At 45.4% G+C, this 24335-nt stretch overlaps 1 protein-coding gene across 2 annotated transcripts in view; it reads left to right on the top strand.

Moving 5' to 3' along the window:
• Positions 1–22441, top strand: part of LOC111160334 (VPS39, HOPS complex subunit) — a 46238-nt gene extending 23797 nt beyond the window's left edge. For both annotated transcript variants that reach the window (XM_022523376.1, XM_022523384.1), the window contains 15 exons: positions 4394–4523; positions 8487–8629; positions 13774–13917; positions 14326–14467; positions 14608–14694; positions 15031–15104; positions 15459–15557; positions 16130–16247; positions 16749–16877; positions 17524–17626; positions 17863–17908; positions 18752–18901; positions 19065–19199; positions 19463–19554; positions 20320–22441. In XM_022523376.1, coding sequence (XP_022379084.1) covers positions 4394–4523; positions 8487–8629; positions 13774–13917; positions 14326–14467; positions 14608–14694; positions 15031–15104; positions 15459–15557; positions 16130–16247; positions 16749–16877; positions 17524–17626; positions 17863–17908; positions 18752–18901; positions 19065–19199; positions 19463–19554; positions 20320–20395 — 1668 coding nt within the window. In that variant the 3' untranslated portion in view covers positions 20396–22441. The remainder of the gene's footprint in view (positions 1–4393; positions 4524–8486; positions 8630–13773; positions 13918–14325; positions 14468–14607; positions 14695–15030; positions 15105–15458; positions 15558–16129; positions 16248–16748; positions 16878–17523; positions 17627–17862; positions 17909–18751; positions 18902–19064; positions 19200–19462; positions 19555–20319) is intronic.
• Positions 22442–24335: the final 1894 nt, after the last annotated feature.

Here is a 24335-nt window from a genome sequence, read left to right as displayed (position 1 = left end):
GTCATTCTGATCCTAGACCTTTAAACTGGACAGTGCTAGTTTAGTGAAAGAGAAGAGATTTTTATGAATTTAAAAAGCTTAGTTTTGAGAGTATCTTGTAAATTATTTCTGAAGGGAAAGCAGTGGTCACAAGTTTTGGAATTTATAGTCACATGTGATAGATACTTTTTTTTTAAAAATATTTTATTTGTTTATTTGACAGATAGAGATCACAAGTAGGCAGAGAGGCAGGCAGAGAGAGAGAGAGAGGGGAGGAAGCAGGCTCCCCAATGAGCAGAGAGCCGGATGTGAGGCTCAATCCCAGGACCCTGGGATCATGACCCAAGCCAAAGGGAGAGGCTTTAACCCACTGAGCCACCCAGGCGCCCCATGTGATAGATACTTTTGAAGGGCAACATTTATCTTGGATGTATACATTTTGGATTTAAAACAAAAATCCAGTCTGAATAGTTAGAGATGTTTAGTATCCCAGAAAGATTGTTTTTTTTTTCCTTGGGGTATTTAATTTCAGCATCTGACTACTTTATTTCTATTTTTTTGCCGCTTTTAAATTGCCCTCCATTATTTTGTCCCTCCATTATTTTGTTTTCATTTTTAAAATACTAAATACCCATGAGCCCACCATCCTACCCAAGAAAAACAGCTTGCATAACTTATACGTACCTCCCCATCTCATTCTTCTGCCTCCCCTCCAGACACACCATTATCCTAAATTTGTGTTTATTGTGCCCTTTAAAAATATATTTCTTGTTGAAAAAATCTCAAATTAACAACCTAACCTTATACCTAAAGGAGCTAGAAGAAGAATAAACAAAACTCCGAACCAGCAGAATGAAGGAAATAATAAAGATTAGAGCAGAAATAAGTGAAATAGAAACAAAACAAAACATTAGAACAAATTAATGAAACCAGGAGCTAGTTCTTTGAAAAGATCAGAGAGGACTCAAACAAAATTATAAATGAGAGGAGAAATTGACAGCCCAGAAATATAAAAAGGATTATAAGAGAATATTATGAAAAATTGTATAGCAACAAATTGGACAACCTAGAAATATAAATAAATTCCTAGAAGCAGATAACCTCCCAAAACTGAATCAAGAAGAAATAGAAAATTTGAACAGACTGATTACCAACAATGAAATTGAATCAATAATCAAAAAACTTCCAAAAATCAAAGTCCAGGACCAGACAGCTTCACAGTGAATTCTACCAAACATTTAAAAAAGAGATAATGCCTATTCTTCTCAAACTGTTCCAGAAAATAGAAGAGGAAGGAAAGCTTCCAAATTCCTTTTATGAGGCCAGTATTACCCTGATACTGAAACCAGATAAAGAAACTACAAAAATAAAAGAACTATAGTATCCCTGGGTCAATGTCCTTGATGAACACAGATGCAGAAATCCTCAATAAAGTACTACCTAACTAAATCCAGCAGTACATTAAAAAAAACCATTAACCATAATCAGGTGGGATTCCTTCCTGGGTTGCCAGGGCGGTTCAGTATTTGCAAATCAATCAGGTGATACATCCCACCAATAAGAAAAAGGATAAGAACCAGGATGATCATTTCATTAGGCACAGAAAAAAGCGTTTGACAAAGTAAAACATCCATTCATGATTAAACAGAAAACAAAAAACCTCAACAAAGTAGGTTTAGAGGCAACATACCTCAACATAATAGAGGCCATATATGAAAAACCCATAGCAAATATCATCCTAACTGGGGAAAACTGAGAACCTTTCCCCTAAGGTCAGAAATAAGACAAGGATGTCCACTCCACCACTTTTATTCAGCATAGTACTGGAAGTCCTAGCCACAGCAGTCAGACAACAAAAAGAAATAAAGACATCCAGAACAGCAAGGAAGAATTTAAACTTTCATTATTTGCAGATGAGATGATACTCTAGAGAGAGAAACCTGAAAGACTCCACTAGAAAACTGCTAGAAGTATAAACCAATTCAGTAAAGTTGCAGAATATAAAATACAGAAATCTGTGACATTTCTATACCCTAACAAAGAAATAGGGGAAAGAGAAATTAAGAAAACAATCCCATTTACAATTGCACCAAGAAGAATAAAATACCTAGGAATAAACTTACCCAAGAAGGTGAAAGACCTGTACTCTGAAAACACCATTGAAAGAAATTGAAGATGACACAAATGGAAAGATATTCCATGCTCACAAATGGAAGAATTAATATTGTTAAAATGTCCATACAAACAATTTATGAATTCAATGCAGTCCCTATCAAAATGCCTGTGGCATTTTTCACTAAACTAGAACAGTGCTAAAATTTGTATGTAACCCACAAAAGACCCTAACTAGCCAAAACAATCTTGAGAAAGAAAAACAAAGCTGGAGGGGAGGTATCAGAATGCCAGATTTCAAGATACACTGGAAAGCTGTAATAAAACAGTATGGGGAAAAAAAAAAACCCAGTATGGTACGAGCACAAAAATAGACACATAGATCAATGAAGCAAAATAGAGCTGCCAGAAATAAACCCAGGATTAGATGGCCAATTAATCTGTGACAAAGGAGGCAAGAATATGTAATGGGTAAAAAACAGTCTCTTCAACAAATGGTATTGGGGAAACTGCACAGCAATAAGCAAAAGAATGAAACTGGATCACTTTATTACACCACACACAAAAATAAACTCAAAATAGATTAAAGACCTAAATGTGAGACTTGGAAACCATAAAAATAATAGAAGAGAACACAGGCAGTAAAATCTCTGATACGGGCCATAACAACATTTTTCTCAGGCAAGGGAAACAAACGCAAAAATAAAGTATTGGGACTACATCAAAATAAAAAGCTTCTGCACAGCAAAGGAAACCACCAACAAAACTAAAAGACAATCTATGACTGAATGGGAGAAGATATTTACAAATGACATATTCAGTGAAGGTTTAGTGTCCAAAATACATAAAGAACTTACACAACTCAGCATCCAAAAAAATAAAGAATCCAACTACAAAACAGGCAAAAGGCATGAACAGACATTTCTCCAAAGAAGACATACAGATGGCCAACAGACACATGAAAAACTGCTCAATATCACTCATCGTCAGGGAATCACAAACCAAAAACCATAGTGAGACATCACCTCACACCTGTCAGAATGGCTAAAATAAACACAAGGAACAACAAGTGTTGGCGAGCATGTGGAGAAAAAGGAACCCTTGTGAACTATTGGTGGGAATGCAACAGTTGGGAATATACATGAAATTTTCCGAGGGCAAGTACATATTAAACTTCGCCATTGACAAAATGTGGAGGCAAATTTTAGCCAGGGGACAGTTCCCTGTGGGCTGGACAAGACATCCCACTGTTGGTCCCTTTCTGAATAGGTGAGATCAGGATCAGGTAGGGAAACAGGGAGCATTAAGAGCGTGAAGAAGCTAAAGAAGTGAAAACAAGTGTAGAAATGGCATGGAGTCCATCCTAACTGGAGTGGAGGGTAATGCTTGAGTGTCTGGGAATAAGCTAGAGAAGGAGGCTGTGCTGGATTCTGAAAGCCTGCAAAGCACCAAGAGGACTTAGACTGGATGCGACCATGTGTTGATTGTGGTCTAGGGGAAAACTGGAAAGACATTTTGAAGGAAGAAATTCAATGTAGTAAAGAGTGGTTTAAAAGAATTTAAGGGGAATAAAGGTTATGGAAGAAACAAAGATAATAAATAGCTGCATTAATTTAGCTCTTACTATGAACTGGACCTTTCCCAGCTGTGCCAGCAACAATTAAATCCCCTTCATTCCTTGAGCACGCCATGTTCCCTCTTTCACCTTAGCTCCTTGCACGTGTGATGTCCTTTTCCCTTCCATCTGTTCTGGACTCCCTGGTTAATTCCAGCTCGGCCTTACACCCCAGGCTGCATTCTTCTTGCTTCCTTCTCGCACCCACCGCTCAGACTAGATTGGGTACCTCTCCCAATTGCTTCTGTCCTCGCTCACCCTATTTTAGTTTTGACTTTTTCATGTTTTTAAAGTGAACTCTAGACTTTATTCAGTTTTTTCCATTAATGCCCCTTTTCTGTTCCAGTTTCAAATCCCGAAATTACATTGTATTTAATTGTTGTGTGTCCTTAGTGTCCTCTGATCTATGATAGTTTCTCATTCTTCTGTTGTTTTTCATGACCTTGACAGTTTTTTTCAGGAGGACTGCCAAGGTATTTTGTAGAAACCCTGTTGCATTTTAATTGCAGAGTTTCTTCTCAGTCTTGTGGTTAGAGTGTCGGGACAAGTCTATGAGGGCAGGTGCCATGTGGCTTGTCTTGTAAACTTGGGCATGCAGATCTCCTAAGATGTTGTCTGATACGTAGTATATATTGAATAAATATTTGTTGAGTGAGTGAGCTCTTACCTATTCTGCCCTCTCACTAGGAAATGAAAGATGATTCCGACAGCGAAAAGCAGCAGCAGATCCATCACATCAAGAACTTGTATGCCTTCTACCTCTTCTGCCAGAAGCGTTTTGATGAGTCCATGCAGGTCTTTGCTAAGCTTGGCACAGGTAACACATGGGTTTGGCCTTGGTTGGAATTCATGGAGGGAGGGGAACCTGGAAAGGACAGAAGAGATAGTACTAGACATCTGAGATCAGGGAAAGTTTCTGCTTATCTCTTGATCATCGTGCCTCACAAGATCCTGTGGGTGGCCACAGTGTTATGTATTTACAGTCCGCATCTTGTGCACCTGGTCTCATCCATAAACAGACTTCCAGTATCCCTTTCTTTATTTAGAGTAGAGAGGCTAGATCTCTTTCCAGTGGCTCGAATATTCATTACATGGCATCCAGGGCACTCTATGTACATATATCAAGGTGCAGGCATTTTTGATATGAGGCCTTGATTGAAGGTAGTCCTGCAAAAACCTTCTATTCTATAATTAATCCTCATGGGAAATAACAGCTTATTGGAAGAGTGAGGTTGGGGCAGACCACTCCAGACATAGGCAGCTTTGTAAGTGGAACACTAATGAAAACAATAGCAATCCTACTAACACTCAATTCCCACTACTGTTGGTACTCAGCACAGGCTGTGCTTTGCAGTCCTGAACCCCGGGGCGATGCTTTCTCCTTTGAGATACAAATCTTTGAGAATATATTTGCTTCCAATAGAAACCAGTTTCATCAAAATAAAAAGTCTGATCCTGGGTATAGACTTCTTTAGGAGACCCGCTACCAAAAATGAATATGGGGGAACATCTTTGCTTTATTTTTACTCTCAGCTTTTCCAGGTGGTTTAACTTAATAGAAAGTATAGTGGGTTTTGAAGCTGCTAAACCAGCCACTCCTCTTTCAGTTCTTTTCTTTAGGTCCCCTGTATAGTTAACTGAGGAACCTTGCCTGGTCACTTTAAAACATTAACAAGCTGGGCAAATTTTTTTTTTTTTTAAAGATTTTATTTATTTATTTGACAGAGAGAGAGATCACAAGTAGGCAGAGAGTCAGGCAGAGAGAGAGAGAGAAGCAGGCTCCCCGCTGAGCAAAGAGCCCGATGCGGGGCTCGATCCCAGGACACTGAGATCATGACCTGAGCCGAAGGCAGCGGCCCAATCCACTGAGCCACCCAGGCGCCCCAAGCTGGGCAAATTTGCATACAAATCAACACCACTTTTTTTTTTTCTTTTTAAGATTTTATTTACTGGAGAGACTACAGAGCACACAGAGAGCACAGAGGGAAAGGGAGAAGCAGACTCCCCACTGAGCAGAGAGCCTGATGCAGGGGTTACATCCCAGGACCCTGGGATAATGACCTGAGCCCAAGGCAGACGCTTACCGCACTGAACCACCCAGGCACCCCAGTTTTTATATTTCTTGAAACGCATATTTAGATCTTGAAATTGAGCCTTAGACTATTGAATTTGTTCAGATACTATATTCATTACTTACTTAGTCAATAAAAATTTTATCAAGCTTCTACCATGGCTAGTTGAAGACTATTCCTGGGTATCAAGTAGTGGGGCATATATTCTGTTGGAGACAGGGCAGACAGCCAAATAAATGAGCAAATTTATAATATATTGGGACGTGGTAAGCTCTAAGAAAAGTAAAACAGGGAAATGGGGATAAGGAGTACTGAAGATAGGTATTAGGATTATAATTTAAGATAAAATAGGGAAGGCATCTCTGAGAAGTTAGGGCCTAAAGGAGGCTATTTAATGAACCGGGCAGTTGTCTGGGCAGGTGCAGTGCAGGTAGAAGGAATGGCCGGTGGCAAGGTGGTGAGGTTGGAATACTGCCTAGTCTCTTCCAGGAGCAGCCAGATCCATGTGGCTAGAGAAGAGTCGATCTGTATCCTTTGTTCTGCATAAGGAATATAATCCCATTGTGAATTGCCTGTCTCTCTTACTGAGAATTCAATGTGCGGCGTAATCCTGGACTCAGTGAACATCGGCCCAGAGGCAAATCAGATAAGCGATGGCAGTGGCAGCTGTATCTTTGATCTCGGGCTTCGAGGATAAATAGGACATGTTGTTTGTCCACAAGGTGCTTACATGTAAAACCACTCAGTGAAACATGGGAATAAATGTCTCCAGGATTATTGGAGAATTAAGTCAGGAGTCTCAAGAGGCAGTGACCGGGCTCTGGAAGATAGAAGAAAAAGCAGAGTGTAAAGGAAGGGGCGGGAGGAGACACCCAGTGGTGGCTGAGGGTCTGTAAGCCACAGCCCAGTGTGATGTTGGTGGTGCTTGATAGATCGCATGGGAAAGAGATGTTGGGTCTGAATCCTAGAGGACCTTGAATGCTGCCAGGGAATTTGGACTTTGTATTATAGGCTTCAGGTGATATCACAAGGTTTTAAGTAGAGCGATGTGATTAGAGCCTTGTCTGTAGACACGCACCGTGGTGCGGGAAGCCGCCAAAGGGCAGCGGATGCGCTCCGGGTCCCCAGTGGTTATCTGTGTTCCTCAGACTGCGCTTCTGTGCGGGAGCCACGAGGAATTGCCAACTACCCCATTCAGTTGCCGTTTCTCAGGAGTGTCTCTTTCACATTATCTCAGGTTTTGAGGAACACAGTCTTCCTGGCTTGGTAGAAATACTGTGGTCAGACACCGGTTTCTTGGGGATGATGTGCGTTCTGGAGGCTTCAAGGCAAGGCTGGGTAGCATTTCTCTTCTGGTCTGCTTGTCTGGAGCTCAGCTCCTTCTAGGAGAAGGACATGGCCTTCTCCTGGTCCCCCAACTTTTTTTTTTTTTTTTTTAATTTGAATGAAAATCATGTTAGGATGAAACATTAAAGTGTTAAAGGAAAAAAAACCTTACTCTAGATCTAGCCTTGACTCTAGTTTTGTGTCTTTTTCATCCAAGCTTTTCCCACATGTGTACATCTCAGTGTAATTATAACAGTATTCATTTTTATAGTTTTTGTTACTTAAAATTATTAGTGTTTTTCCATGTTGCTGTGTGCCCTTCATAATTAAAATTTGTATTGATTGCATTACTGCCTCTTAGTTGACGTAGACTATAGTTCTGCTACTGAAGGAATTCCACATTGTTTCCAGAACTGCATTGTTACAAATAATGTTCCTTATGTGACCTGCTCATTCAGATGTGTCTTCCCCCTCCCATCTTTTAGACTGTTTCCTTAGAGTAAACTCCTAGAAGTGGGATTGGTGGGCCCAAGTGCTTTTCTCCTTACTGAAGTAGCAGTATTTTTTGCCTTGACATTGTAAGAGTGATTCAGTTTCATAATATAGCAAGCTCTGGGTAGTATCATATAAACATTTTTCTACAGATGTTACTCTTTAATGTACTGCTCTAATTCTTAATGTAGCAGAACGTTTTCCCACTTATTTATATTATTTTCTTGTCAGTTGTTTATGTCTTTTGCCTCTTTATCATATGAAATCCCTTTTTTTTCCAACTTACATTTTATATAATTAATTTATTAGCTTCTTGCCATGTATCCAGCAAATATATATGCCCTAGACCATTGTCTGGCTTTGTTTTAGTAATAGTAATTTGTTTTAGTAATATTCTTTTCTTTATATACAATTCTTTTATTTTTAAGGCTATTGATTATTCAACTTTAATGTCTTAGCAGTTTTTCCTTGGGGAATTTTTTCTTCTCCACTTTTAGAGAATTCATGAATTTTCCATTCCAATTCTGGATATGTGTATGTGTGTATGCCTTGGAATATAGAGTCAAACCATTTTTGTGATGGTTTAGAGAAATACACATGTTATTAGTGCTCAAATTGTAGAGCTCATTGACTCTTTATGAACGTGGAGTCATTTAATTAAAAAAATGAGTCTGAGAGTGTCTACCTGGCTGAGTTGATAGAGTATGTGACCCTTGATCTCGGAGTTGTGAGTTTGAGCCTCGTGTTTGGTATAGAGATTACTTAAAAAATAAAAAAGATCTTTAAAAAAATTAGTATGGAACTTATTTTGCTGTTATAATGGTCTTGTTTTATTTGATCCTTAAATTGCTGTGCCCCTTTCTGGGGAATCGTGTTTCCTTTCCATGTAGATCCTACCCATGTGATGGGCCTGTACCCGGACCTGCTGCCCACAGACTACAGGAAGCAGCTGCAGTACCCTAACCCGCTGCCTGGGCTCTCGGGGGCTGAGTTGGAGAAGGCACACTTAGCTCTGATTGACTACCTGACACAGGTAGGTATGGTACAGGGCTGTGTGGAAGAGTTCACCTGGGAGTTCCGGTGCCTGCTTTTCTATGGCAGAGAAGGGTGGGCCTTCTCCGATTCCTCAGGCATTCTGTAAGTGAATGCCTTAGAAGTTACGGCTGGCTGGGCGCATTTCTTTCTCCTTCATCTCCCTACTCAGTTATACCACTGAGCTTTGATGCTAAATCTTGATAGCAGGAAATGTACCTGATTTCTGGCAAATTTACATGACGCTCTCCTAGGAACTCAGAAGAAGAAATTTTAGTGGATAGAAAATAATCAGTTTTTTGAAACACTCTTGTGGAACATACATACTTGTGGGAAAATACATGCTCTATGCAGGAAACCGGGCAAACACAAAAAAGTATATAGCAAAAGTGTAAAAAAAAAAAAAAAGTAAATAAATCTCCTGTAACCCTATAGCCCAGAGAAAAGTAACCAACATTATAGTTTGTCCTTCTAGACCTTTGGAGGCATACCTCCTTTATTGTGCTTCACAGATGCTGCCTTTTTTTTTTTTTTTTTTTTTTTAAACAAATTGAAGTGAGCAAGTCTTTTGGAATCATTTTCCCAACAGCATTTACTTACTTGGTGTCTTTGTCACGTTTTGGTAATTCTCACATCATTTCAAGCTTTTTCATAACTAATGAATTTATTTTTGTGATCTGTGATCTTTGATGTCACTATTGTAATTGTTTTGAGATGCCACCAGCTGTTCCCGTATAAGATAGCAAATTTAATAAAATGTCTGTGTTCTGACTACTTTACCAGCTGGCTGTTCCCCTGCCTCGCCTGCTTTTTGGGTTTCCCTACTCCCTGAGACACAATAATACTGAAATTAAGTCTGTTAATAACCCTACAATGGCTTCTAAGTATTTCAAGTAAAAGGAAGAATCGCTGTTTCTCACTTTTTTTTTTTAAGATTTTATTCACTTATTTGACAGAGAGAGAGATCACAAGCAGGCAGAGAGGCAGGCAGAGAGAGAGGGGAAAGCAGGCTCCCTGCTGAGCAGAGAGCCCGATTCGGGGCTTGATCCCAGGACCCTGGGATCATGACCTGAGCCGAAGTCAGAGGCTTAACCCACTGAGCCACACAGGTGCCCCTGTTTCTCACTTTAAATAAAAAGTAAAGATTATTAAACTTAGCGAGGAAGACATGTCAAAAGCCAGGATAGGCCAAAATCTAGGCCTCTTGTGCCAAGTTGTGAATGCAAAGGAAAAATTCTTTTTTTTTTTTTTTTTTAAGATTTTATTTATTTATTTGACAGACAGAGATCACAAGTAGGCAGAGAGGCAGGCAGAGAGGCAGGCAGAGAGAGAGAGGGTGAAGCAGGCTCCATGCTGAGCAGAGAGCCCAATGTGGGGCTCGATCCCAGGACCCTGGGATCATGACCTGAGCTGAAGGCAGAGCCTTTAACCCAATGAGCCACCCAGCCCCCCCCGGCAAAGGAAAAATTCTTGAAGGAAATTAAAACTGCTACAGCAGTGAACATGAATAAGAAAGCAAAACAGCCTATTGCTGATTTGGAGACAGTTTTACTGGTTTGGATAGAAATCAAACCAGCCACAACATTCCCTTTCCCCAAAGTCTAATCCAGAGCAAGGCCCTAACTCTCTTCAAATCTGTGAAGGCTGAGAGGGGTGAGGAAGCTGCAGAGGAAAAGTTGGAAGCTAGCAGAGGTTGGTTCATGAGGTTTAAGAAGGAGGCATCTTCGTGACGTAAAGTACAAGGCGAAGTGCTAAGTGCTGATGGAGAAGCTGCAGCAAGTTCTCCAGGAGATCTCGGTGAGATTGTTCATGAACGTGGCTCCACTCAACAACAGGTCTTCAGTATAGATGAAGCAGCCTTCTATTGGAAGGAAATGCCAACTAGGACTTTCATAGCCAGAGAGGGGAAGTCCATGTGTGGGTTCAAAGCTTTTAAGGACAGGCTGACTCTTCTTAGGGGCTAATGCCGCTGGTGACTTAAAGTTGGAGCATTGCTCTTTGACCATTTCGAAAATTCTAGGGCCCTTAAGAATGATGCTACACGCCTGCCCTGCCAGTGCTCGGTAAATGGAACAACAAAGCCCAGATGACAGCACGCCTGTTCATAACATAGTTTACTGAACATTTTAAGCCTCCTGTTGAGACCTGCAGCTCAGAAAAAAAGATTCCTTTCAAAATATGACTGCTCACTGGCAATGCACGTGGTCACCCACGGGCTCTGATGGAGATGTACAGTAAAATTAATGGTGTTTTCATACTAACACAGCATCTTTACTGCAGCCCATGGATCAAGAAATACTTTTAACTTTCAAGTCTTCTTTATGAAATACATTTCACAAGCCTCTAGCAGCTATAGATAATGATTCCTCCATACCTGGGGAAAGTAAATAAAAAAAAAATAAATGAAAAATCTGGAAAGGATTCATTATTCTACATCCTATTAAGAACACTCATGATTCATGGGAAGAGGTCAGAATATCAACATGAACAGGAATTTGGAAGAAGTTGATTCCAGCCCTCAAGGATGTCTTTGAGGGGCTCAAGACCTCAGTGAAAGAAGTAACTGGGATGCAGTGGGAATAGCGAGAGAACTCGATGAGAAGTGGAGCCTGAAGACGTGAGTGACTTGGTGCCAGCTCATGAAAAACTCATGGATGAGGAGTTGCTTCTTACAGAGGAGCAAAGGAAGTGGTTTCTTGAGATGGAATCTACTCCTGGCCAAACTATTGAAATGACAACAAAGGATTTAGAATACTCCTTAAACATAGTTAGTAAAGCAGTGGCAGCTTTACTGAGAGGATGGACTCCAGTTTTGAAAGAAGTTCCGTGGGTAAAATGCTATCAGCATCACATGCTACAGAGAAATCATTCATAAAAGGAAGAGTCCGTTGATGTGGCATACTTCATTGTTGTCTTATTTTAAGAAATTGCCACAGCCACCCCAGCCCTGAGTCACCAACATTGAGTCAGGACCCTCCACCAGCAAAAAGATTACAACTCACTGAAAGTTCAATGATGGTTGGCATTTTTTAACAATAAGGCATTCTTAAATTAAGGTATATACATTATTTCATTAGATATAATACTACCATACTGTGTAAGCATAACTTTTGTATGCATGTGAAACCAAGAAATGAATTTGGCTAGCTTTATTGCTATACTTGCTTTATTGAAGTGTTCTGGAACCAAACCTATAATGTCTCTGTGGCATGCTTGGGTATGTATTCATGAATTCAGTTTTTTAAAAATTTATTGGGGCACCTGGGTGGCACAGTCCATTGAGTAGATGATGATTCTTGATTTCAGCTCAGGTCATGATCTTGGGGTCCTGATTTGAGCCCTGTGTTAGGCTCTGCACTCAGCAGGGAGTCTGTTGGAGGATTCTTTTTTCCCCCTCTCCCTTTGCCCCTCCCCCTGCTCACGTGCATGCGATCTCTTGATCTCACTCTCAAATAAATAAATCTTTAAAAAAATAAAAATAAAATTTATTTATGGGGTTACTGTTGCCAATGGATATCAAACTAAAGTTGTTCTCTAGCTTACTTTTTTAAAACTTAGCTGTATATTGAGAAAGCCTTTCCCTGTCAATAAATACTCTTCTATAACATGGTTTGTTTTTTTTTTAGAGGGAGTATTTAGATGTAAGTTTTCTTTTACAGTTTACTATTATGGAGAGATAAGTGAAATTCTCAAGTGAATAATAAAACTAATGTCTCCGTTAAAGACTGTTCACTCCAAACTTTTGTCACACTGGGCTATTACATATTCCCTGGGCACTTACCCAGAGTCAGAGAACTTAGTAAATTTTTTCCCTGTAAGTGTTCTGAAGACCTCTGTAAGGCGTCCCCTGGGCAGACACTGAGAAATACTGCTGGGAAATTGTAGGCCGGCTACCTGTCACCTGCTTCAGGGTTGGTGAAGGTCCCACAGGTCTGGTCAGGCACACATAGCCTCAGCACTTCCTTGACATTGTGCTCCAGTGGTACACAGCTATGGCTGGCAGATGGCGGGGAGTACACAGACATGCCTCTGTCTGTACCACGTGAGAAACATTCCAGGGGGAGAATGTCTCCTAAGCCTATGGCACTGAGGAAAGCCCTCTATTGCCTGTGTCTTTGCTTTAGGACTTCGAGCACACGTTTTCCCTGGACCTCTCCGCTGCCATTTGGAATGTCTGAGGTTAGCTGAAACTAGTCCTGTGCCAGAGAGATGGTAAAGCATACAAAACAGAGGGCATTGCCAGACACTGTATAGTACAGACTGGATGATTCTATTTATATGAAGTTCTAGGATAGGTAAAAACTGATCTCTAGTGATAGAAATCAGATCTGTGGTGTCAGAGGTGGGTGGGATTCTTTGAGAAGAGTCCAAGGGAACTTCCTGGGTGATAGGAAACATTCTGTTCCTTGATGGGGGTCATGGTTACATGCATGTACATATGTGTCAAAATGGATTTCATGCTTTAAAAGGGTACATTTTATTGTGTGTTACTTATACCTCAAGACAGTTGTTGGGTTTTTTTGTTTTGTTTTGTTTTGTTTTAAATAAAAGAACATGGGGAGGCGCCTGGGTGGCTCAGTTGGTTAAGCAGCTGCCTTGGGCTCAGGTCGTGATCCCAGGGTCCTGCGAGTCCCATATCGGGCTCCTTGCTCAGCAGGGAGCCTGCTTCTCCTTCTCCCTCTGCTTATGTGCACTCTCTCTCTCTCTCCCTCTCTCTCTGTCAAATAAATAAATGGAATCTTTAAAAAATAAATAAATAAACAAAAGAACATCGGGTTTGGAATTAGACCTTAATTTGAAACTTGCCTCAGCTGCTTCTGAGAGATGTAGTATCTGTGCCTTATCTTCTTCGTTTGTAAAGCGGGGATGACAGTAATGTCTGCATTTGTTGTAGGTTTACAGTAGGATGCCGTAAAGTTCTTGTCATAGTGCCTGGAATATAGTAACTACCTGATAAGTAATTGTTACTGGATCTGTGGCAATTTGGCATTCATCTGTTTTGATCCTCAAGAAAAATGATGTGCTAATGTGAGATCAGGGTGGATAGGCATGTGCTGTGTTGGCAGTATTTGGAATTACCTGGTGGCCCAGGTGATAAGGATGATTGAGTCCTGGCCTTAACCCCACATCTTTGGGCCTTGGCAGAAACGAAGCCAGTTGGTAAAGAAGCTGAACGACTCTGATCACCAGTCCAGCACCTCCCCGCTTATGGAAGGCACGCCCACCATCAAATCCAAGAAGAAGCTGTTGCAGATCATTGACACCACCCTGCTCAAGTGCTACCTCCATGTGAGTTCTCCAGGTGCTCGCTACCCACAAGGCTCCGGTCCCCAGAAGCTGGGAAAGGGCTACTTTGGGGGACCTGCCATCAATAAGAGTGACATCTTGGATGATGGCAATCACCCAGCCTTGACCTGACACCTCTGAGCTTCTGGAAATTAAAAGGTTAAGGCAAGATAATTGCCCCGGAATTTGCAGTGAGCTGGTCTTCTCTGGTAAGACGGGTTGATGCTACCGAGTGAACAGGGACAGTGTTTTCTTCCCCCCCATTCCCTGTAGTCCTAGAAAAGGGCAGTTGGCCTTCTCTGGCTTGTGTTCCATCCATGGCCTTCCAGCCTGAAGCAGGCCTGGGCTGGGTAGGGGGTGGGGGTGTCCCTTCACAATGCGGTTGCCACAGAAGTCGTGCTTCCTCTGCAGACGAACGTGGCCCTGGTGGCCCCTCTGCTCCGCCTGGAGAACAACCACTGCCACATCGAGGAGAGCGAGCACGTGCTGAAGAAGGCGCACAAGTACAGCGAGCTGATCATCCTGTATGAGAAGAAGGGGCTCCACGAGAAAGGTGGCTGGAGTAGGGGCTCAGCTCCGGGAGGGTGGTCTGTGGAGAGGGGAAACCCACCGAAGTATGAGGACTTTCCCGTGGGCATGTATTTCCTGGAAGAGGCTAATGACTTTTTTGTTGGGCGGGGGCTTCCTGGCCAGCTCTGCAGGTGCTGGTAGACCAGTCCAAGAAAGCAAACTCGCCTCTGAAAGGCCATGAGAGGACAGTGCAGTATCTGCAGCATCTTGGTGAGGCCAACTTTTGAAAGGGAAGGGGGAAAGAATTGTGTTCAAATGGACCTGATCTCCCTCCATTTCTGATTCTGGTGGGTTAGGACTCTCCCTCCCTTGTGCTCACCCAGCTTTGTTTCTCCACTTGAGGTTAGAGTCCCCCGCCCCCCATGGTGGAATGATGACAGCCCTTTAGCATGTAACCGGCCCAGTAGGGGCAAGTATCCCTGAGTGACTGGTTTTTGGACAGAACCGTCTCTCCTGGAAAGTAAATTCAGGGGCAACCTTTGCACCTGCCTTTGCAGTCCTGTGGTCAGGTTGGGCCTCACCTGCCAACCAATCTTTTCCCTCCAGGCACAGAAAACCTGCATTTGATTTTTTCCTACTCTGTATGGGTGCTGCGAGACTTCCCAGAGGATGGCCTGAAGGTAGGTCACGGGGATCTCTTGGATTTATCTAGTACCACACTGGGTCCTAATTCTACTTAGGCAGTGGTGGCTGGAGGTGGGGGGAGGATTCATGCAGTTTCTCTGGCATTCAGAGGAGTAACCTGGGAAATAGGAGACAACGGTGTAATGTAGTGGAGAGAGACTTCCACAGACGTTGGTAGACCAGCGCCTGTGACCTAGTGTGTCACACGAGATGGCACACAGGTGCCATCTGGTAGACCCTTCCCCCTTCAGAAGTCCACTTGAGCCTCCACTGTGTCCGTGTGTGCATGTGTGGTTGGCAGCACTGTAGTCAGATGGTTCTGCTTCTGGAACCCCGGTTTGTTCCCACAGATCTTTACCGAAGACCTTCCGGAGGTGGAGTCTCTGCCACGGGACCGAGTGCTCGGCTTCTTGGTGGAGAATTTTAAGGGTCTGGCTATTCCTTATCTGGTAAGATCTTTTTTTGGTCTGAACTAAAAACCTTTAAATGTGGGATCCAGGACCACGTGGGGCCGTTGGGCAATTCAGTACTGGGCAATTCAGAATGGGGTTTATGTCATCTGGGGACTGGTAGAAATTTAAGGAAGATTATTTCTGCCTCCTCTGAAGAAAGATCTTGGTAGATCAACCTGGAAATGATACTTTTGATGAATGCCTTCTAAATCTAGATAAAGTACAGAGGGATAGAAGAGAATGGCGTTTGAGAAAAACATCTCAAAGCCATGTTTGTATGGCCATTGATTCAGTGGGGAGTATGCTTCTCCTTCTCCCTCTGCCCCTCAACCCCTCTTATACTCTCTCTCTCAAATAAATAAATAAAATCTTTTTAAAAAAAGAAAAGAAAACAATCCCTGATGTTTCTGGGTTGTAGTCCAAGATTGCCTGGTGGTTTTAAAAGAGGTATCGCTTCATTAGGAGACCGTCTGATGGGACCTCTGGGGCCTTAAAAATGTGAGGGAGACAGGGAGACAGAGCTGGGTCACAGCATAGAGGGTACCAGGTAGACCCATGTCTTGCCTCAGGAACATGTCATCCACGTTTGGGAGGAGACAGGCTCTCGGTTCCACAACTGCCTGATCCAGCTGTACTGTGAGAAGGTGCAAGGTCTGATGAAGGAATATCTCCTGTCCTTCCCTGCAGGTACCAGTTCTTGTAGAAAGCCAAGTGGCCCTGGGCCTTAGAGGTGACCTGGGACCCGAGGGTGCCATGTGGCATAGGGAAGCAGAACTTACTCTCCTCTGCGGGGCCCAGGTGGGTGGGAAGTTCCTCAGAGGCGCCAGGGCAGCTAAGTGAGCCAGCACAGGAGACTCAAGAGCTCTTGTCTGGATCTGGGCATCTCTGAGCATCGCCCCTTGGGGAGGGGGAAGGAACAGATTTGTCTGTAAGATGGCAGCTGTGCTGATAAGAAACAGGTTTGCTTACAGGAGCGTTTGTGCAGCTTGTTTTTCTTTGTATGTCAAGCCGATGTTTTGGGGGTCGTGCAGGGACCATAAACTAAGAAAAGTCCAGCTAAAACCCACTTTGGGGGCCCTTTCTGATCACTGTGGTGATATCATGAACCCCATCCCTTTCGTTTGTCTTGATGACCCCATATTGCCGTCCAGCAGCAGCCTTTCATACTGAGCTTGGTTTCCTTTGAAGGCAAAACTCCAGTCCCTGCTGGAGAGGAAGAGGGTGAGCTGGGAGAATACCGACGGAAGCTCCTTATGTTCTTGGAAATTTCGGGCTACTATGATCCAGGCCGGCTCATCTGTGACTTTCCTTTTGATGGTGAGTGTCTGGCTCATGGCCAGAAGCCACTTCAGCAGAAGGTAATGCAAAAACTCATCCTACCCTTTTCCCCAGTTCCCTACTCTTCCCACAAGTCAGGGCTGGAGAAAGCCCCGTGTTTCAGGCCAGGGCTACAGTTCTGTGCCATCTGAAGACTCGCTTTTGTATCGTGACTGAGAAGTCTCTTTTGGGTGTGAACCACTTGGCAGTTGCTGGCCAGGTTGAGACCTGTTTCCTGCGTCAGCACATGTTCTTGGGCAAGTTCATTATTTAGCAATATTTGTAATCTAGCATCGTTTGTCTGAAAAAGACACACATTTGTGTGATGGATGAGCTCCGGGAGAGCAGAGACCAAATGTTTCCAAATGCTTTCCTTAGTGGGAGTGCTTGGTGCCTTGTGGGTGCTTATTATGCACTTGGTCTTTGGATGAGAGTTCTTAGCCAGTTTAGAAGTGATCACAAAAAAGATAGGATAAAGTACTTTCTAAAATAGCTCCCTTCGCCCATTTCTAATTTTAGCAGTTTTCTCCTTGAAAAAAACCCCAAGTAATACAAATACTTTCACACGGTTGTGTAACAGCTTAGCTTCCCAGCCTGTGCTTACGCAGTGGTGGTGAAGGTTACTCACGCTCCTTCCTTCTCCCAGGCCTCTTAGAAGAGCGGGCACTGCTGCTGGGCCGCATGGGGAAGCACGAGCAAGCGCTCTTCATCTACGTGCACATCCTGAAGGACACAAAGATGGCCGAGGAGTACGTTTCCACCCCCCTTCCCGCCTCCCCACCCCACCACCATCACACCGCCCAGTGAGCGACAGCAGGCCCCACAGAGGGAGGAGAGGCTGGAGAGCAAGCAGCCTCCCCTCCACTCTGCCTCCCCTGCTGGCCCCCAGTTGTGGCACCATCGTGAGGCTGCTCCCGCAGGTTGAATCGATGACCTCTTTCCATGTGGCTGCTCTGGCGTCGTCTCACCACTTTCTCCCTTTCAGATACTGCCACAAGCATTACGACCAAAACAGAGATGGCAACAAAGATGTAAGTAGTGATACTGGCCCCAGGGAGCGTGAGTACTTTCCACTGTCCCTCACAGCACAGCCCACCCCCTCGGGGGCGGTCACAGGGGACACTGGTAGGAGTGGCTGAGATCCCTGATTCTGCACGTGTGTATTGAGGAGAGGCAGGATGACCGTACATCCTGGTTTGCTCGGGATGGTTCTGGCTTACTGTGATGGTTATAGCGTCCCTAACCCCTTCGCTTTCGGAAGAGTCCCAGCTTGTATAATAAGGCCCGACAGTTGCGAGGAGGTGCACTTTTGTGCTCTGTCTAGAGTGCACATGGATTTGTCCGTGTCTGGACACACTTTTGACTCTCATGCCTGGGGCGTGGGGATAACTGGAATCTAGGCGGTAGAAGCTGGAGTCGCTGCTAAGCAGTGCACGGGCCACCCTCAGAGAAGAATTAGCCAGCCCGGAGTGTTGAGTGCTGTGTTACTGGCCCCAGTAAGAAAGATGGTGTCTCATTTCAGGTTAAGCCTCGTCTGCCAAGATGGGATAGGGTCACAGCCTCAAAGCCAGATTCAGATCTTTTTGAGTCATTTTGCAGTGTTGGTGTTTTGTCAGTAGTATGATGCTTAATAAATGCAAGGCATTTAGGGTTGTTTTTTTTTTTCTTTCTCTCATGAAAAACAGTCCTTAATTTTTTTACCTCTTCAGTTGACTGACTTTACCAAGAGCTTTTAAAATGTGACAAATGATGAATTTTATGTGCTCCAGGGCAGCTCTTACTAGAGCCCAACCCCTCTTATTTTTAGATGTGGTCATACTGGGGGGTTCTGGAAGGCTCACACCAGCCTGACGTATGTGACTTGTGTGAGACAGGTATATCTGTCCCTGCTCCGGATGTACCTGTCGCCCCCCAGTGTGCACTGCCTGGGACCCATCAAGCTGGAATTGCTGGAGCCACAAGCCAACCTCCAGGCAGCCCTGCAGGTCCTCGAGCTGCACCACAGCAAGCTGGACACCACTAAGGTCAGGAGCTTTTCTGGGGAGATGAGAGGCACTTGGGGGCACACTCAAGAGAGGACAGGACAGAGAAATGGACTGAGGTTGGAGAGCTGTGTGGCTTCAGACTTCTCCTCAGGCTCACTTTTGTTCTGTCTCACGTCGTTCCCATCTCTGTTCCTGTCCCTAGGCCATCAACCTTCTACCAGCAAACACTCAGATTAACGATATACGCATCTTTCTGGAAAAGGTCTTGGAAGAAAATGCACAAAAAAAACGGTTCAATCAAGTGCTCAAGAACCTTCTCCATGCAGAATTTCTGAGGGTATGAACCTTCCAGACTCTAGGGTGGGGTTGTACTTCTTTAGTATGAGACAGTTATCACATATTCCCCAGAGACAAAAGCAGAGCTTTGTGTTCCTTTAATGCTGTAGCTCAAACTGATGTCATAAGCAACTTGACAGTTGCTTGCAAGTGTTTCCATTAGAGGCGTCTGTGGGGGCTGGGGGATGAGGCAACGCCAGCCTCTGCCTTTGGTTCTGTGTGCTGGACGCTGGGGCTTCTGTCCCAGTCACTCTCCTCTCACAGGTCCAGGAAGAGCGGATTTTACATCAGCAGGTGAAGTGTATCATCACAGAGGAGAAGGTCTGCATGGTGTGTAAGAAGAAGATCGGGAACAGGTGAGACTCCTGCACGGCTGTGTGTGGGTCCCATGCAGGATGGATTTCTGCCCTTAGCTGATGGGGAAAGCATGGCTCTTGGCTGTCTCGGCCACTGTTACTTCTTGAGCTTCCAGAGAGCCGTCCTGTTGTGTATTGCGGGTTAGCTTTGGAGATTTAAAGACATGCAGCGAATGGCACGGGGCTCTTGACTTCGTGCCTGTAGAACCCTTCCCTTCTGACACCTAGACGTTGTGATGTAACCAGTGGGTGTGTATGAGTTGTATGTGGGAGAAAGTTCTTATCTTTTGGGGTGTGCCTGTGAAGGAAGAAAAAGATCTTTCCATCTGCTGCCTCATGACTTGAGTAAAATCCTGGGCCGGCATCATTCTGTTTGGTGCATATACTCCAGTCTGTCTCCTTGCTTGCAAAGCAGGGCACTTTGTCCCTTTTCTTACATGAGTGGAAGAATCTTTTTCTTTAGAAAGACCTAACCTGCTGTCTGTTGTTTGAAGTTATCTAAAACTTGCTCTAATGAGCAGAACCATCTCCATCTTCCATGTATTTCACAGTGATGACTTAAGAAGAAGCATTCCCATGCCTTCAGACTGCATGGAGCTCGTGCTCTGTTTGGTTATTTGACGGAGATGGTGGCTGTGTAAATTCAGAAGACCCTAGGGGTGTGCCGTCCCTTGTGGTTAGGGTGGGTCACTTTTGGGAGGGCCCCCGAGTAAGGCACCTTTTCCAGAAGTGGTCTTCTCCCCTGAGCCGTTTTCCTTTCTACAGTGCATTTGCAAGATACCCCAACGGAGTGGTCGTGCACTACTTCTGTTCCAAAGAGGTCAACCCGGCTGACACCTGAGCCCAGCATGCCAGGGACTCTTCATACGGACAGTTGGCTATCCCAGAGTGGGGAAAGAGCACCGGCCTTAGCAATGGGGGGCTGTTTCCACCACCAGCTGTCTCCCCATTTGGACACTCCTGGCTACCTTGAGCCGTGGAACATCTCTGAATTTAATCAGACTTGCGGTCTGATGTTACCAGCTTTTTGATAGAAAAAGAGATTAGCTACACCTTATATACCATTTGCGTTGCAGGCGGTTTCCGAGAATTTACTACCCGCTTGGACGGGAGGAGGTGGGGAAGGGCATTGTCCTGCCTTTGCACACCAATCATCTGAACAAAGAAAGTGTCTCAAGTGTCTGTAACCGCGAGATTGTTTATGCAGTTTTCTATGGAGACACGTGCAGGCCTTGGCGCTGAGCCCCCTGCGCAGTGGCCTGGCACCTGGGAGGAGAGGCGTCCTAGAGCTCCTCTCCCCACACGGGCCGGCCCTGGCTCTCTAGGTGATGACAGTCATTTCTCCATGGTCACCACGCCCCCGTCCCCTGAGTCCTGCCCGCTCGTCATGTCCTGTTCAGTCTCCCTTTCTTCCTCACTATTGATTTTCTTCCTCAGTCTCTCTCTTCACTGCCCCCCCCCCACGCTTTGTCTCCCATTTTCCCCAAACCGGGAATAGTTGACATATAAACAAGGTAAAATGAGAGGTGAGGGGAAGTCTCAGTTTCCAGGATATGCTGATAAAACTGATGGTCAGGTGTGTTGTAAATAGGTCCTCCTTGGACTGAGAGCTCTGTGCCTGGAAGCTTAGGAGAGCATCGTCCTCCATCCCCCGGGGCGAGTGTGACGGTGGCTCTGAGGACGGCTATATGACCTCTGAGGCAGACCTGTGTAGACGCACCTGCTCCTGGGTCACCCAGCAGCTGCCCAGGGCAGGGTGGCTTGGTCTCTGTGAGCACAGTGCTTTGTGCTTTGGCATCTTTCCCTTCACAGCTAGTGTCATCTGCTCGCCTCACAGTTGGCCTGGCTGTCCTTCTCCAGCTTCATTTTGCAGGGGTTGGAGGACTGCGCCGGCCTTTTGTAGGTAGGTGGGTCTCTGTCACACATAGGAGCCATCAGATCAGCTGACAGGGACGGGAGGTGGGTGTGCTCGTGAGGTGTGTGGCAATGGCTGACATCGCAGTGGGAGGTGGCCGCGGCTGCAGCGCACGGGTTTATGAAGGAACTCGCTGCCAGATCCCTGGAGCACTTGTAAGGGGCAGAGAACCCCCCTTCCCTGCCCAGGCACTGGACGCACCCAGGAGAAGTGTCCAGCATGACAGGCAGAAGACCTGCGGGAGCGCAGGCCCTGCCCCCTGTCCTCCCTGGGGTCTTGCAGACTCAGTCTTGATGCTGCTGTGTTTCTAACGGTGGGAAGGGTGGGTGATGGTGCCCGGCCCTGACAGTGTTTTCGGCTCCTGGCCTTGACAGGCCATGGTTCTTCTGAAACTGCAGCACCACGCCATGTTGCGGGTGTGTTGGAGGCTGCGCGGGGGGTGTTGTAGACTCGGCTCCTCCCAGGCACAGTGCCCACGGAGAGTCTGAAGTACAGAGCGCGTGCCCTCAGCATCACTCATGCAGGCAGGGACTCTGCTCAGGTTTGGAAGGCAGAGCAATGCTTCGGAAGAGCCATGTCCCACCTGGCCATACCAACCTATGAGAAGCCATGCTGCCCTTGGACCTGTTGGCACCAGCTGGAAGGAGCTTCCGCTGGAAGCAGCACAAAAGTCATCGGACTAACCCTCCCTCTGTGCCGCGGAAACCCGCCCCACCCCACCAGCCCTGTCTCCCTGGCTTGCTGTGTTTGTATCTTCCATCCTCACAACTTGTGTGGCACATCTGTTTGAAGCAATAGAATAAAGAATGTGTGTTTTCCTCCTTCTGGAATACATAACCCCATTTTCCCAAACTCCATTCTTCCTTCCCTCCGTTTGCCCTCTGTGGAGGTATGAGAGACAAGAGCTCTGTAATGACTCATGAGGATCTCATAATAAATGTCATAAAGTAAGACAACAGCCTATTTGAGTCTCTCCCCACCCTTTTCTGTGAAGTTTGATGGAAATAACAATGAGGAGAGCAATTTAGCTAAGAATTGATAAGAATAAGCCAATTAACGATAAAGAAGTCAGAATGACACTTCTGTTCTCTACGTCTTGATCTGTGCCATTCAGCACAGCTAGTGTGGCTGGCCGCCCATAGTAGGACAGTGCGGACATGGAACATTTCCAGCCTCACCAGGTTCTGCTGGACACAGACCACCTCCAGCTAGTCCCAACTTTTCCCCCCTGCACTTCACATATGATGGCCTCCTGCCTCTTCCTGCAGCTCCTAGGGACTGGGAGAGTCATGAAAGGTATGGAATTGGTGGGATTGAAGGACCCAAGTATGTTTGAGAAGGTTGGTCCATTTTGGCCAGCACCAGAAAGGCAGTCTGGTCCTTCTGTGTCCCCCTCTTTAGCCATCTGTGGTCATCCTGAGTTTTCTTCGGAGGCACAGGGCATGTGACTTCCAGGAGACGGTATCGTACAGCACAGAGCTTGGGATGCCAGATGGCTGTGTGTGCCGCAGCTAAGTCCGTGCTCCCACTCGGGCCCCTCCAGCATGGAGCCTGCACACACCATGTGTAGGTAACACAGGTGCGCTGGCACTCCGGCATCTCTGAGACCCCAGCACAGGTCTTGGCTCTGTGTTCCAAGTTAAGCAGAAATAGGCCCTCCCCTTGGGGCCCAGCCAGTGGCAGTCATCCTCTTCTTTTCTAGCAGGTTCTCATCTCAACGTTCGGACAGGGTTCATTCTGGAGTTGAATCACCTCTTTTTTTGGATGTTGTTTTTCTTTAGTCTCCACCTCAGGCCTGGGGGAGGAGAGCGGAGATGACTAAGTCTTGGTTGACGAACAGAAATTATCTCCCAACAGCTCACTGCCCCAGAGATCTTTTCTTCTGGAAACTGCCTTTCTCGGCCATCCAGACCGCTGTGGTTCACAGACAGTCACGTACCATCTCTAGCCTAAGGCTTACGATGATCAAAAGAGGACTCTCTAAAGCCTTATCTCCAGTAGCATAAGGAGAGGCAGGCCCGCTTTTTAGCAGTCTGTATTGATACCACCTGATGATATCCCTACTTGTTTACCTGGACCATCCAGGCACCTCCGATCCAGGAAGAGGGCCCTGGGCAAAAGTGACACAGAGTCATGAGGCTGTGAATTTCCTCAGGATACAGATGGATCCTCCTCCCCTTTGGTTGCAAGGCCTAGTGTAAGTTTGGCACACAGCAGACTGTCAGTGTTTGATGAATAAATGAGGGAGGTCACAAGAGAGGAGAAACACATTTGGGTCCAGATAAAACTGAATCAGAGATGTCCATGTTTCTGCTTAAGAGCTGTGGGCAAGGTGGGACTTGAAGGGCAGATGGTTTCAGGACTTTTTTCTAGCTGGAGGAGACAAGGCCTTGTTGCAGCATCTTCCATCCCCTTCCATCCCCTCCTCACACCTGCTGTGTCAGCATTGTCTAGAAGGCTTGTTGGAAATCATAACACCTGGGTTCTAGCCACGCCCACGAAGTCTAATCATCTAGGGGGTGAGGCTCAGATATCTATTTTCCATAAGCAGCCGGAGGATAACCAGGAGCTAGGGTTGGGAATCAGAGTCCCAGTTCCTCAGCCTCTCGGAGGGGGACTGAGCTGTCTTTTGCTTGAGGGAATTGTCACTTCCAATCACTTCCTGGAGCACACCAAACCCCACCTTCAGCCCCAGCAGGCCACCCAACCCTGAGTCCTCAGGAGAGTAGCCAGCTCCACCCTCCCCACCTGGACGTTTCCTGTCAGACCTGAGCTACTAGCAGTGCGTGTAGCCAGAGGAGAGCAGGGTGGCTCTGGAAAGCCTTCCAACTGAAGGGCTTCCAACTGAGAACTGTGCTGCCCGGCC

This window comes from Enhydra lutris, unplaced genomic scaffold (genome assembly GCF_002288905.1).
Source record: "Enhydra lutris kenyoni isolate GAN:26980312 unplaced genomic scaffold, ASM228890v2 scaffoldscaffold4, whole genome shotgun sequence".
NCBI lineage: Eukaryota > Metazoa > Chordata > Mammalia > Carnivora > Mustelidae > Enhydra > Enhydra lutris.
This window is presented reverse-complemented; position numbering and strand designations above follow the sequence as displayed.